Raw genomic sequence first — 17,459 nt, 5'->3', positions numbered from 1 at the left:
ATAAATAATTCATGGTCATCAGTAGGAGAGGCCAGGATGGGCAGCAGTATCATCGATTAGACTCTGTAGGTTTACCTTGCTTTACGGAATAAATGCATTCATGGAAATATGGACATGCATTTTGCTTTATTCACACATCTGTTTTTTGCTCTCTGTCCTTCTTTGGCTGATAATAGGGAAAAAAAAAACTTGTTAAAAACTGGTTGTCTGCCAACAGGATTAATGAGGCTTCCAGGAATGTATATTGCAATAATTTCTTTTTTTTTTCTACTGTTGTATTGCTGCAAAGTTCATTAATGTGTGATGCATTGAATATAAGTCCAAACATTTTTTTTTAAAGAATCAGGTTGTAGCAAAAAGTTTATGAAGAAAAATAACAGTGCCCTGCTCGTCCCATCCACCTTTCTTCCTTCATTTTTCAAATCTTCCCTCCCGTCCTTCCAATCAGTTTTACTTTTTATTTTTAATTTATTTTTTAAATTTACATCCAAGTTAGTAAGCATATAATGCATCAATGATTTCAGGAGTAGATTCCTTAATGCCCCTTACCCATTTAGCCCATCCCCCCCCCCCGACAACCCCTCCAGTAACCCTCTGTTCTTCATATTTAAGAGTCTCTTATGTTTTGTCCCCCTCCCTGTTTTTATATTATTTTTGCTTCTCTTCCCTTGTGTTCATCTGTTCTGTATCTTAAAGTCCTCATATGAGTGAAATCATACTATATTTGTCTTTCTCTGACTGACTAATTTCACTTAGCATAATACCCTCTAGTTCCATCCACATAGTTGCAAATAGCAAGATTTCATCCTTTTTGATTGCCGAGTAATACTCCATTGTATATATACATACCACTCCTTCGTTATCCATTCATCCATCGATGGGCATTTGGTCTCTTTCCATACTTTGGCTATTGTTGATAGTGCTGCTCTAAACATTGGGGTGCATGTGTCCCTTCGAAATAGCATCCCTGTCTCCTTTAGTAAATCCAAACATTTTAAGTTAGAATGACTTAAGAATGTGTTAGATTAACTTCCCTACTTCCAACTAGTGCTATGTAGTGATGAACTTAAAAATATATTTTTGTGAAATTTTGTGGAATTATTGACACTTCATATGAAAGGTACTTCATGCTTTGATTAGTTTGAAAGAAGATGGCAAAGAAAGGAAGCATAGTGTAGTGCTTAAATTCATGGGTTCTGTCTTTATTTGAGGCCTGAAGCTCACTGTGCTTCTTCCCACATGCAGTTCTTTCTGACCACACCACTCCGACCTCTTATATTCACCTACCTTGCTCCTCTTCATCCTTCTTGATTCAAGCATTACTTCTTTAAGGAACACTTCCCTGGCCTCCCATAGTAGATAGAGTCTATACGAGTCTACAATTTGAAATTTGGCCTTTGGATTTTGTTAACACATGTCTATAGCCTTCACATCCTTTCTCAAGATTATAAGCTTGATGAGAATAGCAACTAGGTTGTTTCTATTTACCATTATATTGTCTGAACCTAAGTCTATACTTAATAAATATGTTGTGAGGGGCATCTGTGTGGCTCAGTTGGTTGAGTGTCCAACTCTTGACTTCGGCTCAGGTCATGATCTCACGGTTTGTGAGATGGAGTCTTGTGAAGGGCTCAGTGCTGACAGTACAGAGCCTGCTTGAGATTCCCTTCCTCTATGCCCCTCCCCAGATCATTTTCTCTCTCAAGGTAAATAAATAAACATTTAAAAATTATATGTTTTGAGTGAATGAATGAATGAATGAGTCAGAATCCTGGATCCGTTACTTCTAGCTGTGTGACTGATTCCAACAGGTTACTTAACCTTTCTGATCTTCAATTTCCACAACTTTATTTTATTTTGTTTTGTTTATTTTACTTATGTAAGTAATCTCTGCACCCAGCATGGGGCTTGAATTCATGACCTGAGATCAAGAGTCGCATGCTCTTCTGACTGAGCCAGCTAGGTGCCCCAATTTCCACAGTTTTTAAGTGAAACAAGGATAGTATATATCTGAGAGGATTGTTGGAGGATTAAATTAAGTAAGATATTACTTACAAAATGCTGAAGGTGTTTGGCATGCAGCAAACCATGGATAAATATAAGCTGCTGTCAAGATGATTATGATAATGCACTGAATGGTTCCGATGTCTCCTTTCCTATAATCAGTTCTTGACACAGGCACCCTGTCACTGAAGGTTTGTTTTTGACCAGAGTCAAGTAGAGATAAGCACTGAAGGCATGAAAGCTGGCCCTGTATTCCTTATGGTTCTAAGTTGGATTCAATGAATCCTTGAAATTGTTTACATGATTTTGTATTTTATATGCATTTTTGAGGGAGGTTTATAGCACACATCACATTTTCATCAAAAAGAAAGAAAAGAAAAGAAAAGAAAAACTACTGCCCTACACACTTTAGAAGCACTCTATGTTGGTGAGATTCAGTCCTTTTTGAGGCATTTTGTTAAGTATGGAAAAGAATTTTATTACATCTTAAAATAATGTAATTTTTTGTAAACTGTGAGCCTGTTTCTTCTCAGAAATAGTAATTTAAATATTTCTGAATGGCAATAACAGTATTTAATGAATACATTTAAACATTATATTAGAATCCTCTTGGTTTCAAAATATAGAGACCTATCTTAAATGGTTTAAATAAAAAAAAGGGAATTTTATTGGCTCTTGTATTTGGAAATTTGAAGGATAGTTCTTATGATGGGTCAAGATATTCAAACAATGTCAGAATTCTTCCATCTCTTGGTCCCTTTACCTTTGTGGTTTTGCATCGTTCTCCTGAGCTTGTTTGTCCTCCACACGTCTGGAAAAGATGGCTTCTTGGAATTCAGGTTTACCTTGTTCTACTTTAGTAATAAGAGAGAGAGAGAGAGGGGGGGGGGGTGGAGGGGAGGGGGAATGACAGAGATGGAGAGAAAGAAAGAGAAAGAGAAATGGGGAGGGAGAGGAAAGAAGACAGGGAAAGGGATCACATTTGACTCTCAGTGTCTCAGGTACAATAGACTTGGTTTAAGTCAAGTGTACTCTTGCACACCAATCACCGGGCCCAGGGGAACAGGCCCCTAGGTCATGTGTTTACCCTGGGTCAGGGGCTGGAGTGGTTTAGTAAAAAAAGGGAAACGAGAATGCTTTCTAGGTAGAAACAAAACATGCTATAATCCACGATAGTCACTCAGATTTTACTTAACTTGTTGTAATTGGCATTTGAAAATGAACAATCAAGAAAACAAACTTTCTTTTGTATTTGAAACTTGCACAGGTTAAAATTGCTTATGTGAATTTCGTTAATCACTGTTATGTGGACACAGAAGTGGAAATGAAAGAAATCTACACAAGTAACCACATTTGGAAGTTATTTGAGAACTTCTTGGTGGATATGGCAAGGGTGAGTTACACTTCCATCATTAAATAGTACTGCATGTTTAGTTAGGCTGTTGATATATATTTTGACAAGGTGGTATCAAAGATCTGGATGAAAACTTGGAATTAAACTCGCCAACTTTGGATGTAATCCATTACATTGAAAAAGTTGTGAATGCATTTCACAAGATTGTGACATTTAATGAGTTCATGTGCACAAAATACCCAGTATAGTGTGTGTAGCAACAAAGCGTTCGTTTTTCCTTTTAAAACTGACTATATCATTTTGTTATGAAATGGGATTTTAGTGGCATTTTTACAGTGGTTAGGAAGATATTGGCAGAGGTCAATTTGTATTCACCCTCTTAACATGGGTGCAATTATGAACCATAGACGGAAGAGATCTCGGGAAGCCTTGACCCATGCTTTCAGACAGACAGGTACTTGACCAGACTACCCAGGGCTTAGCATTGCTCAGTGTTGCCTATTCAGAATTTTCTTTGGGAGAGTGCTCCAGTAATTGAATCATCTGGTATTTTCACTTGTCAGTCAAAATATCTCTTGCTTTTTACTGAGTCCATTTCCTCTTGTTTGACTTTTGGTGGGGATTGGAGAGGACATGTGGAGCTGGTTGACATTTTCTAGATATTGTCCAGCATATGGTTTTGAGTAAAACTGAGTAAATGAATGCACAACTGAAGAAAGGAAGGAAGGAATCTTCTTTATAGACAGCACTTAATTTCATTTAGTTTATCTTAGGCCCTCCCCCGCATTTTGGCATGTTGAATTGTCAAAACATACAGGTTCTATTATGTTAGTATTTTTTGATCTTCTCTAGTTTTCCTTTGAAGTTATGGGATATAATGTTCAAAGAGTTGCACTAATAGAAGATAGTATATAGATAATCCCTAGAACTATGATGACTTATGGTGGACTGGCCCAGTGCTTTGGCTCTCTGCATTCCTGAGTGCTTTATGCCTCATTTAGATATATTTAGAGGAGAGGGATTAGTGAGGTCCATATTTCCACTGTCTTATAAGAATGGATGCTGACTGTTATCCACTAGCTAACTGCCTCCATACAACCCTTTCTGGAAGGAGAGAAGACAAAGGGGGTATGATAAAACATCGAGACAGACTCAGACATCTGAGAGTAATCTTGGAAAATAAAATAAATCATTATTATTCCAGTCCAGGAACTCTTTTATTTAGTCAGAGTTTTCGGGTGAAGTGTGCTTGTTTTACCTTGGCTGTGGTGTGGGATGAGCCAACTCTACTATGTTCAAGCACATGTGGAGTAAGGCAGTTCCGATTTGACTTCATTTCTATAGAATGAAAAGCCACTCATTACCTTTGTCAGGTAAACCAGCACCTGTGGAGAAATCATCTTGTTTTACACAGGACTTTTGTACCACTCATATTTACCCCTGTGTCCTAGAGAAAGCCCTTGTGTCTGATCGGCTGCAAGTATCTCTAGAGACCTTGAAGTAAAGGATGGTTTATATGCCGATGACTGAGCTTTAAAACTGCGCATGCAGGAAGATATTAAAGAGATTATAGACTGATTTGCAGAGTTGCACAGTGCCATGGACTAAAGATAAGCTTGAAAAGACCAAGGTCACATTCTAGGTGGCATGAACTGCAAAGCTAAAAGGATTTTTATTTTTTAAACCATAGAAAGCTGATGGTAACTGCCACTGGTTATGCCACCTTGGAAACACCCTTTTCATTGATGTGTTCGTAAGGCTAAGACCTATATATTCTTTTTTTGTTTGTGTGTTTTCAAAGCATGTGCCTGCTAGGAAAGATTTTTATTTTAATTGTTTTGAGTAAGTAGACAATTAATGTTATTTGTTATGAAGCCTTGAGGGGAGTTTTGAGATCTTTTTAGTTTATTCATTCATTATGTCTAACCACAACAGCTTATCTATATTGCAAAAAGCATTTTTTTTTTTACCTTCTTGTTTTCCTCTTATTTATATTTTAAAACAGCAGCTGTCTTATCCCCTCACTAAGAATGACAAAGAATCACCCTTCCTATTTCAGGGAAGGGACAGGAAACCGGACTTTTCCATAACTGGGCTCTTTCTCCTCTTGAAGAAAAATTAAGGAGCCACCTCATACTCAAATTCAAACACAAAAATTTGTTAAAATAAGGAGAATGTGGCCTTCTAGGCAAATTTCTAGTTGAGTAGATCAGTAGTTCTTAAGCTTCGGTGAGCATCAGAATTACCTGGAGAGTTTGTTAAAGCACAGATTGCTGAGCTCTACCCCAGAGTTTCTGATTCAGTAGATGTGAGTCTTTTCATTTTTAACAAGTTCCTAGGTGATGCTGAAGCCGCTGGTCCAGGGGCCATACTTTGGGAACCATTGCAGTAGAATATAGTAGTGTAAGAGTAGGTACTTTAGAGGCATTAGGCAGACCAAAGTTCAAGTCCAGATTCTGCCTCTTCCCAGCTCAGTTCCCTTGAGCAAAGTACTTACTCCTCTGACTCTGAGTTTCCATATTTGTAAAATGAATACAATAACACATTCCTCATAGGGTTACCAGGAGGATTCAACGTGATAATGTGTATAAGGCTCTTAGCACGTGTGTGGCACTTACTAAGAGTGCTGGTAACATCATCTATTCCATCCAAATTATGGCAACATCACTGCGATTATTATAAGGTTATATGTAGCCTTTAAAGCAATTGCAACAATCTTCCTCAATACCTATGCCAAATAGTAATGTTGAGGATGACCAAAAGGAAGACCATGCAGTGCAGGCGAGAGCCAGAAACCATGCCCGTGAAGCAGGACATGCACAATACTGGCTTGACATAGAGATGGGCTAAATTCAGATGTTCCCATAAAGTGATGAAGTCCTAGAGCAGCTGATTCACATCAGTGAGAAATGGTGGAGGGAATCTGGAGGGAAAGTATGTGGCAACTTGGGCCTAAAGAATCATAGGATCTTAAGGTTGGAAGAGACTGGCAGTCGTATAGTTCATAGTCTTCAGCACCTGCCTGTGTATTTCCAGTAACAATGATCTCACTATTTTTTTTTTTTTTGAGACAACTGGTTTCATTATTGCATAACTTTAATTGTTAAAGTTAATAAGATTAATTTGCTAGCGTGGGGTGACTTGCCTCGCTAGGAGCAAGAGCTGGGAAGTCTGCTGCGGCCTAATCCAGTGCCTTTTCCCTAACAGCTCCTCAGATTTGTTATGACAGCTCATGTCTTGCAGTGGTGCCTCTTCTGGTATGGTTTCTGGGCTCCTTACTCTTTTAGATACACTTTTGGGTTCTCTCTAATTTGTCAGTGTTTTAAAAGTATGACATTTGGACTGGAACCCAGTGTTTCAGGCAGGGTCCGGCCAGCACAAGGCAGATGACTATTTTAGTAGAAGTTTGGAGAACAATCTTATTTAAAAGGCGAATGAAATGAAATATTAATATGGAGAGGCATTCATACCACCTTCCACTTTTCTTTTCATGTTTCTCTGGAGTCATTTGTACCAGGTTCTTTTTGTTTGCTCTTGGGTAAAGCTCTCTAAAGAGTCTTATTTTTTTAAAAAATATTTATTTATTTATTTATTTATTTAAGAGCGTGAGCAGGGGCGATGGGCAGGGGGCGGAGAGAGCATGGAGCCTGACATGGGGCTCGATTCCTTGACCCTGGGATCATGACCTGAGCTGAAATCAAGAGTTGGATGCTCAACCAACTGAGCCACCCAGGCACCCCTAAAGACTCTTTATTAATATCCTTCATATTCCTGTTTTCACCCCCTTGTCTTTTATCTTGCTAAGACCCATATAAGAAAATCTTTTTGAAAGACCATTTTTAATAAACTGGTGCTATGTTTCACATACTTAATTCCATTCTGATTTCCTGACAGCATCCGTGTTCTGTAAAGACACCATGTTTAGGTAGGCAGCAAAGGTATTAGACTCATGAAAAGCTGTTCCACTGTCTTTCAGAGCATGTAGTGGCAGCTCACTTTGGTCCATGTTCCACTGGGCTAAAATTGGCATTCGTAGGGCAGAAATACTTTCCTTTGCAGAGTCAGGGGATTTGAGTCGTTATTAGAAAGCACCTTAAGAGGAGTGGACTATGGTCAATGTTAGCTTCAGAGTGTAGTTTTTTCTCCTGAAGAAGTTTCCAATTTTGCTATTAATTTCAAGATTTTTGTAATGACCAATGGTACTCTAAGTGACATATTGGCAGAATGAAATTAGACCAAGAAATAACTTAGAGGTGCATCTAATGTAGTGTCATGTCATTGTCCCATCAGTCACTGCTTAACAGGACAAATTGGAGTATTTTATTTTCAAATAGTGAGCCATTCCTGCCCGTTTCTTAGCTTACCGAATAGGTCGGAAGTAGGAGTAAAGGCGGAATTTATATGCGCTTTGAACCACACTTTCCAAATTCTCTAATTTGACAGAATTGAGTAAGTTTTCTTTGCTGGATGATTTGATTCTAGAGTTTTTTTGTTTTTTTGTTTGTTTGTTTGTTTTTTGTTTTTTGTTTTTGACTTTCTTAAGTTGAAGGAGCCATTGACAAGTCTTATTTTAAAGGGTTCCTTTCGTCTGGCCTTATTAGCTAGTATTGCAGGGAAGTGAAGAGTAGAAAGACTCTATAAACCTTATCCTTTGTGTGGCACTTTTCCTTCAGTTGTGAAGCCTCCCTCCTTATTGCCCACTCTTTCTCAAGTTTAAAAATTTTTTTTTTAAGTTTTTATTTATTTTTGAGAGAGCATTTGGCTCAAAGTACTTTTTAATTTTTTTAGTGTTTATTTATTTTTGAGAGAGAGAGAGAGAGAGAGAGAGAGACAGAGTGTGAAACGGAGGGTGGGGAACAGAGAGAGGGAGACACAGAATCTGATGCAGGCTCCAGGCTCCGAGCTATCAGCACAAAGCCTGATGCAGGGCTCGAACTCACAAACCACGAGATTGAGACCTGAGCTGAAGTCGGATGCTTAATTGACTGAGCCATCCAGGCACAACTTTCTTAAGTTTTTTTTTTCTCTTTCCCCCGAATCTTTCCAAATATTGGAATGTGCCAGACTCAAACTTTGGACTTACTCCCTTCTATTTACAATCACTTGCTTGCTGATCTCATCATTCTCCTGTCTTTAATACCAGACTGATTTAATACCTTCGCCTGATGTCTAGTCTCCAACTGCCCATATGACATCTCCTCTTGGCCATCTAACCTCATTTACCCCTATGTCCCACTAAAAATTAATTCCCTCTCAAGTCTTTTGCATCTCATTAAATGGCAATTCCATGATTCATTCTAGGCATTCAAGCAAAAAATCTTGGTGTTATCTGTAAGTTTTGTTTTCTTATACTCTAAATCCATTCCTTAAGCAAATTCTCCAAACTCTAAAATATTCAAAACATGACTACTTCTGAACAGTTCTTCACTACCACCTTTCTCCAAGATTAACTCTTGTCTGGATTATTGCAGTAACCTCATTACCTGTTTCCATGCTTTCATGCTTGCTCTCTTTCTTCATCTATTCTCTGTACAACAGCCATAATGACTAAAAAGGAGAATAAGAAGAATGCTGGCTCAGGTCACTCCTCTGCTTAGATTCCTCTGAACGTAAAATGTCTACATGATTTGGCTATTCCCCTGTTTACCCTGTGTCCACTTAATTTCCCCTAGCTCTCTGTTCCATCTACTGGCCATCTTGCTGCTCCTCAAATATGCCAAACACACCTTTCTGTCTGCCTGGGATGCACTGGTCTTCCAGGTATCTTCAAGACCTCTTTCATGTTCCTACTTAAAGTCTTCCAAGAGCCCTTCACTTACTACCTTCTGTATAGCAGCTTCTTCCCTCTTCTCCCCCCTTCACTTGCTCCAGTTTTCTTCATAGAACTTATCTCCATATGACATTTTTATATGCATTTGTATTTTTTTCTACTGAAACAAACAATGGGAAGGGGTTTTGTTTGGTTCATTGCTGCACGCCTGACCTAGAACAGGTTCTCACACATAGTAGATAGTATGTATTTGTGGAATAAATAAATAGATGTCCACTGAGGTGAAAAATATTAAAGAGATGAATTAGAAAACAAAATAAGTGTAGTCTTAGCATAGAATTAAATCAATGTATCAACAGAATGAAATAAATAGGCATAAACAGATTTTACATATGTAAGATATTTATGTAATAAAGAAATTGTTACCCAAGAGTAGGGAAGTGATTAGTTACTTTCAGGGATGAGCAAACTTTTTCTGTAAATGGCAAGGTAGTTAATATTTCAGCTTTTGAGGCCATTATCACAACAGCTATAGCAATTACTAAAGGGAAAGGAGCCACAGACAATATGTAAATGAATGGATATGGCTAGATTTGTCCCTTAGGCTATAGTTTGCTTACTGCTAGATTATTAAAGTAATAATAGAAGCTACATTAAGGTAGTGATTCTTATATATTTAATTCATCGATAGACCTCAGGTACATAGAACATTCTTGGCATGGAATAGGCATTCAACAAAAATCATTGATTTGAACTAAATCAGAATGACATTTGAGGACACTGGCAATGTGGGGTGAAATGAACTCCGCTCCTAACCTAAATCATACAATGGCGCAAATTGCAATTAGATTAAGATTTTAGAGATAAATGTGGAACAATAAAAATGGATGGGAATATAGGTGGATATTTATCTGTCTTTAGATGAGAAAGTTCTTTTTAAGCATAAAAGCAGTGAATGAGAAGAGCTAAGGAAAATAATAGACTTTTCACTATTTGAAAGTTTCAAATTTAAGGACATAAAAACATCACGTGCATAAATAAAAAAAATCAAAATAGAAAAAGTTACTAAATATTTTTAAAAAGGCCTAAGTAATCTTTACATAAAGAACTTTTATGTATAGGTAAGAAAAGCACTCAAAATCTAATAATGAAATGGTCAAGACCCAGGCATTCATGATTTATAGAGGAGGAAATACAAGTGAACCCCTGAAAAAAATAGTCAACTGCTAATAATTTTTTAAAAAAACAAAGAAAAATAAGATCCAGTTTCTAACTATCAAAGTTGTAAGGGCAAAAAGATAAAAGTAAAGAGATAATGTTAAATGGTGGTTCACATACTTTGCTGATGAGAATGTAAATTTATGTCGTCTTTCTGAAAAGCATTTTGGTAGTACATTAAAAGAAACCTTCATACCTTTTTAATGTGTCAAATAATTTACCTTCCAAGAATCTGTCCTTGGGAAATAATTAGAAATGATATCAAAGATTTATGGTCAAAGAAGTTCAACATGCTTTTATAATAATAGATAGTCGGAAATAGTTTCAAATTTTAATAATAGAGAAATAGTTCAATAAATTATGATATATCTATAAGATTGATGTTATGGAGTCATTGAGATTATTTTTCGAGGATTTTTAATAACGTGGGAAGGTGCTAATGGTTCAATGATGAGTATAAAAAGAATACAAAACTGGTTATCTAGAATAATTTCAGTTATGTAAAATGTACATGGTAGAGCACAAGGATTATAAGAGAGGATTGTAAGAGGTTAATCATGGTTTTATCTAGATTTTTGTATTATGGATAATTTTTTCTTTCCATTTTGTGCTTTTCTGTATTTTTTTCAGGGTTCCTATGATCAATACATACTGATATTAAGAAAAATATTATGTTTTTAAAAGATGAATTTAGAATTCTGAGAAAGCCAACTGAGTGTACAAACCGATGCCTCACCTAAAAAGGAGGTGTAAAAAGCAAATGTTTGGAGGTTTTGGCCTCATGAGTGAAGGAATGCAAATGCAAATAAAAATGTGCCATGACCTCAGCTATGCAAAGGAACATGTTTACTGTGAATGAGGAATACAAAAACAATCCTTAGGACTAGTATTCCTTAGTGTCTGTGATCACAATTATGTTACTGACACTAGAGTTGCTCTATCCTACAGGGTAGCAACTTGCCACATCTAAAATTAAATTTTAATTGAGTAAAATTAAATCAAATAGAAAATCCCGTTCCTCAGTAGCAAGAGCCACCTTTCAAGTGCCCAATAAGCATGTGCATGGGACATCGCAGAAACAGATCCATCATTGCAGAAAGTCCTAATGGACAGTGCTACTCTAGCATATAATAATGTATTTAACCCCACCTGTCATCTTTGGAAGAGGAGCAGTCGCTTTCAGAGCCAAAGGGAGAAGGGACATTCTATATGCAAGGGGAGAAATGTTAGTCATAATTATGTCTAGAAATATTGTTTAATATTTGTTTTTCAGCAAGTGATTTTATACCCACTATGTGCTGAGGGCCTGCATGTGCAGTGGTGAGCAAGTCAGACTAGTTTCTGGTGTCAAGGGACTTATATTCTACTGGTGAAGACAGATTTTCACTTGCTCTTTCCCCCAGAAACCTCCAGGGCTGTTTCCTCCCTCCCTTCAGTTTTTTATTAAAATGTCACCTTATCCAGAGAGGTTCCCCAAGCAAGTTATATAAAATAGTAATCCTCAATTGTGCCCATTCATCCTGCAGCATGAAAAAGGAGCTGTACTCCTCCCTGTACAGCCTGACCTTCTTTATTTTTCTCTAGAGTCTTCTATCTGCTCTATTTTCCACTTATATTATGTATTTATTGGTTTGTCTATTGTGTGTCTTTCCTGGTTAGAAGAAAGGCTCTTCTAGATTAGGGACTTTGTTTTGTTTGGTTCACTGTTCTAACTCCTAATCCAATCTTTAGCTTCCATTTAAATAATAATAGTTTAATAATTTAAACAAATAACTTGAAAATAATAATAGGTGGAGTTTGGGATTGTTTTAATATTTTATTTTACAAATATTTTAAAAATAATGACACGTGGAATATACCAGAGATATTTAAATAGTGATTAATGACGTGCTATAAGACAAACCTCAAGCAACCTAAGAATGAGACAACAAATTGCTGTTCAGTAAGTTTTTGGAGGACGGTTGGATATCAAAATGGGAAAAATTGATCACAATCCATAAGTCAGGTCACTACAGCAGCAAACTGCTAGATAGTGTGAAGAGTTAATGGGAGTCAAGATGTGTACAGGGATGGAGAAAGACTAGTAAGAAACTAGAGCAAAACGTATAGCATATCCTTTTCTTTTGTGGAAGGGAGTTTTTCCTTCTTTATATTAAGTAAATAGAAATGATCTAAATAAAAAATGCTCAGAATTCTGAATATTAAGAATTATTTGACACAACGAAATGTAATGGAATGAACATTCTAAATAAAAAATCAGAATGTGAGAATATATGTGAAATGACAATCAAAAACGGCTTACTATGAAAAATATGTTAAAATGATACATACTGTATCAGTCATTATCCAGGTCTTATTTAAAGTGGTTAGAGGATTTGGATCATCTGTACATGACAAAATAGGCATGAAATGATTACATGGGAAGTGCCAGGCCTCATTAGCAATGTCAGAAACACAAAATAACTTTTAGGTGTCATTAAATGGGCAAAATAATGATAATTTACTGGTAGAACAGTCCGTTTCAGCAGGAACCAGATGGCATACTCCAGGAGATGCGGGCAGTGTGTAAAGGACTGAGAAGGCCCGGGGTAGCACCCAGGAATTGGGAACAATGCAAAGCTGTTTGCACCCAGGCCTGGAGGGGCAAGGGCAGTGCCATTGTTACTGGAGGCACTGCAGAAGGGCTCAATAGGAGCTGTCCCCAGAGATGCAGACATTGCTAAAGCCTTTGTGAGGAGGAGTTGGGGCTGGAGGCAGAGGCCTGGCAGGCACCTGACTTCCTTCTCTTCCACTCTGTTCTCCTGCTGGTGCTCCGTATCAGTTGAAACCAACTGGAGCCTGAACACAAGAGCTGGTTGGTACTAATGGGGGAACAAAAAGGTTGTTGATAGCATTGTAAATTTATTATTTTAGAGGATCAGCTCATGAACAGTACAAAACGATCTATATATCCTCATCTGGTGATTCTTCTTTTGGTGGAATGTACCCCAAAAATCTGGAAGTAAAAATAATAATTTTGCACAATTCTTTATGGTTGCAAAAAATTTTTAGGGAAATCACACAAAAGACTAGCAAGAAGGAAATAACCAAGAAAATAAGAAAATGATTTGTATTTTTGGTTATATATACCTCAATTTATTCCCCAAATGGATTAAGGCATGATGGTGCATTAAAATGATGGAATAAGTATAACCTTTTAAAGTGAGTGTTTCAAGAATGACGTGGGATGTGCCTTATAGGAAATAATGGTATGTGAATAATCTGTGCAAATAGATTGAAACTTTGAAAATACATGAATTACACATAAAAGTTAAGTTAATGTGATATCAGTTTTTGAATCATTTCCAATCTTTCCTCCAATTGGAATGAGGCAGTAGAAAGAGGTAAAAGGACAGAGAAATACTGTTATATTTTGGGTTCTTTTTTTCCCTGGAAAGTTTTAAAGAATTTTAATAAGAAAAGTGGCTTCTTACATCTCTTCACTATCCATGATATTATGATGTAGGATGCAAGGTTCTAGAGGTACAAAAATTTTATCATTCATATGGGGCAGAAGAAATATCTTGAAAATTTATTTGAATTTCTGATTCAAATTCATTGAGGAATATATTCAGATAGTTCTGTAAACCCAGACTTTTCATTACCCAGGATTTTGAGGAAAGTCTTTGTATAGAAATAGATTACTTTTACTAATCCACTGACTAAAGCAAATTTCTGAGAGGCTCTTTAGCAAATGTCTAGTTGCAGGCAATTCAGTGTGATACTATAATAGCTCTGGAGAGCCCCACACTATTGTGTGAAATGTCACTGGATTTGGAAGAAGGTTATTTGGGCTGGTAATAATAGAAGTGGTCAGCTACTTCTTCAACTTTAATATATTTTTATCTTACAAATCAGAAAATTTCAGTATAAAAGCCAGTGCTGGGAAGAAACTAAATGAAATAAATCCTACTTTATGTCCATCATGGGAAAACTAATTTTATATTAGTTCTGGGACCGCATTCGATTTTAGTCCTGATGTTCCACAAATATAGCCTAACCCAACGTTAACCTTAAATAGTGTAAGAGTCTTTTTATTCTTTCATTTTTAAAATTAATTGATTCATTCATTTCCCAAATATTTACTGACCATGTTGTTTATGTCAGGCATTATGTTATATGCTGGAACACTAACCAAAAGATTACATAATTTGACATAATTTATTTCCTTTAATTGCACTGTTCTCTGCAATAACTGTGAATTAATTCTAATGCAACCCTGCCAGGTAGTTGACACTTAATAGATGAGGGAAAAATGAAGTGCCCTGATGGGAAATGACCTAGAAGGAAAACAATCCCTGTGCTCTTTTACCTCCACTCGGCAAATACTGTTATTTTTTAAACCAAAACACTGGGACACACGTTTCAGAAAGGAATTTTTCTCTTTCGTGAACTTATTTGTGTGAAAGGTTTTAAAGCAATATCAAATTAAATTATACTTGTTCTTTTGATTAATCATCTTACTGAAAAGAAAAAAATGATGTAGAAATTTGGATTGTGTAAGAACGTCTGGAACATCTGGCCACCATATTTCCCCACCATCACTGTGTGAATGTTTAAATGCTGTTACTCTGCCTCAGGTTCTCACACCCTATGCTTTCCCCCTTCCACTTTCTTCTTCTTCTTTTTTTAATATGAAATTTATTGTCAAATTGGTTTCCATACAACACCCAGTGCTCATCCCAACAGGTGCTGTCCTCAATACCCATCAGCCACCCTCCCCTACTTCTTCTTTTTATCTTCAAGTTTCTTTTTGTTACCCAGCTTTTTTTCATTTGTTTTTAATCATGTATCTTCACGGTTGCAATTTGTCTCCCCTGACATACTTGGAAATTTGTAGTTTGTGTTACAAAATGACCAATTTCTGCCTCATTTAATCACATAGAGCAGGGCAGGAACCAGGCCTATGTTCTTTTTTGATATATCCTTAGCACGTGTATTATCTCTTCTTGCTTAGCTTACATGAAGAAGGAAGCATACAAAGGCGCACTTCCATGCTTCCCAGTTAATCTATGGATGAAAAGGTCAAAAGTGTTGGAAAGAGTTTTATCTTCTTTCAGCTTTCTATTTTCCTTGCCAAATATTTTCTCTTGGCATCTCCAATTTGGGCCAGGTATTATAGGTGAAAATATGTAGAGATATAAACCACCATTAATCACATTCACCCCTTTCTTATAATGACTGTTTCCTCTTTGATTCGCTCACATTGTGTACAAGGGTGTCTTCCAGCAAAGCCAAGCTTGGGGACAGAGGGAGAAGGTTGGTGTGCAAGAGTGTGTAGGAGCAGAGCAGGAGGAAGGGGCTGGGGTCTATGAAAGAACTCTGGTCCAAGGATGAAATGACAACCAAACTTAAAGGAGCAGCTACAGTAGAATGATAAAATTTTAATAGATTTTAGGTAGAAATGTGTCTATTTAAAACAACTTTAAAAAGCACAAGAAATGTTATAAACAACAATTTCAGAGCGATTTCTACAAGGTCTCAGTATTGAGTTAGCATTCAAAGATGTGATAGGACGTATTGAGTTCTATTTTTCTCTCCAGGTTTGCAACACAACCACAGACAGGAAACACGCAGACATCTTCTTGGAGAAGTGTGTTACCGAGTCAATAATGAACATCGTGAGCGGCTTCTTTAATTCCCCATTTTCAGACAACAGTACCAGCCTCCAGGTAACATAAACAAGTACAAAAGCATTCTGATGCATGATTTACTTCCCTCGTTTGAGTAGGAAAAAAGTTTAATCTAACCAGGAAGTCATTTATCACACTTCTGAAGGTTATTTTTCTCTCATATTTTTTATTATTATGCCCCTGAGTTTACCAAACTTTATTTTAAATAAAAAGGCCCCATCTTCTATCTTCAAATTGAATTATTCCTTCTCCCCCTAAGCATAATAGGAATATTCATTTCAGTATATTGGCCGTGTGCCAAATGGTGCAATGAACAGTTCTTTAAATGAACAGGCATTCTGACTCAATAATTCCACTTTAGTAATTTATCCTGAAAGAATTAGCAGGAATTTATATACTAAGATTTTCATTCAAGCATTTATAGTACTTAAAAATTGATATCGACCTTAAATGTCCATGAATAGAGGAATAGCTAAATAAATTATGGTGTGTCTGTAGGGTGGCTTATTACATAGCAATTGGAAATCATGTTTTAAAAGAAATATTTATGACTAAGGAAAATGATTATGAAGTAATATGAAGTGAAACAGGCCCCAGAATTGCAATATAGGATCATCCAAATCTGAGTGTGTTAAGAATATGGGTGCAGGTATACACAGAAAAACTCAGGGAGTAAATATCTTCAAAATCTCGATACTGATTATCTCTACATGGTAGGATTATTGGTGATTTTCATTTCTGTGTTTCCCAAATATGCTACATTGATTGTGTATTACTTTTATAAAAATACCATTTCAGGAGCGGTGGGTTGCTCAGTCGGTTAAGCATCTGACTTCCACTCAGGTCATGATCTCACGGTTCGTGAATTTGAGCCCCATGTAGGGCTCTGTGCTGACAGATCAGAGCCTGGAGCCTGGTTCAGATTCTGTGTCTCCTTCTGTCTCTGCTCCTCCCCCACTCACGCTCTGTCTCTCTTTCAAAAATAAATCAACAGTAAAAAAAAATTTTTTTAAATTCCATTTCAATTATACTTTCTTTAGGGGAAACTTTGAAACTATTAGAACCATATGAAATTGTTTTTGTAGGTCATAATTATTATCTCCTGTACTTGCATGTCATATGAAACCAAAGTATACAATCAGTCAAACAAGCAAACCCAAAACACCTCCTCTATTTATACTGGGAAATAAACCAGAGATTATTAAAGTAAATACTTAAATTCATGTCATTGGTTTCAAACAATGCCAATTTCTTTCTGATTAAGAATATAGTTAAAATGCAAATAATTGGTTTTCTATAGAGTCTGGCATGGTGCCTGTCACGAGCTGGGTACATAATAAATATTTGTTGAATGAGATATTCTGTGAATGGCACTGACACTCAAAAAGACCTGATCATAGTTTATTTTGATGAACATTTTTGATAATGCAATAAATGCTAT

General features: G+C 36.6%; 1 protein-coding gene across 4 annotated transcripts in view; it reads left to right on the top strand.

The window, feature by feature from the left end:
- The window catches only part of ITPR2 (inositol 1,4,5-trisphosphate receptor type 2), a 489,660-nt gene that overhangs the window by 219,466 nt on the left and 252,735 nt on the right, over positions 1-17,459 (top strand). For all 4 annotated transcript variants that reach the window (XR_009617392.3, XM_060658096.3, XM_060658095.3 and 1 more), the window contains exons 32-33: positions 3,272-3,397; positions 15,929-16,057. Coding sequence is in view for 3 of the 4 variants with exons in the window: in XM_060658096.3 (XP_060514079.3) it covers positions 3,272-3,397; positions 15,929-16,057 (255 nt within the window). In the remaining variant the exon portion in view is untranslated. The remainder of the gene's footprint in view (positions 1-3,271; positions 3,398-15,928; positions 16,058-17,459) is intronic.

Source organism: Panthera onca, chromosome B4 (assembly GCF_046562875.1).
Source record: "Panthera onca isolate mPanOnc1 chromosome B4, mPanOnc1 haplotype 2, whole genome shotgun sequence".
NCBI classification, from domain to species: Eukaryota; Metazoa; Chordata; class Mammalia; order Carnivora; family Felidae; genus Panthera; species Panthera onca.
Note: the sequence above shows the minus strand (reverse complement) of the source record. Positions and strands in the feature narration are given on the sequence as shown.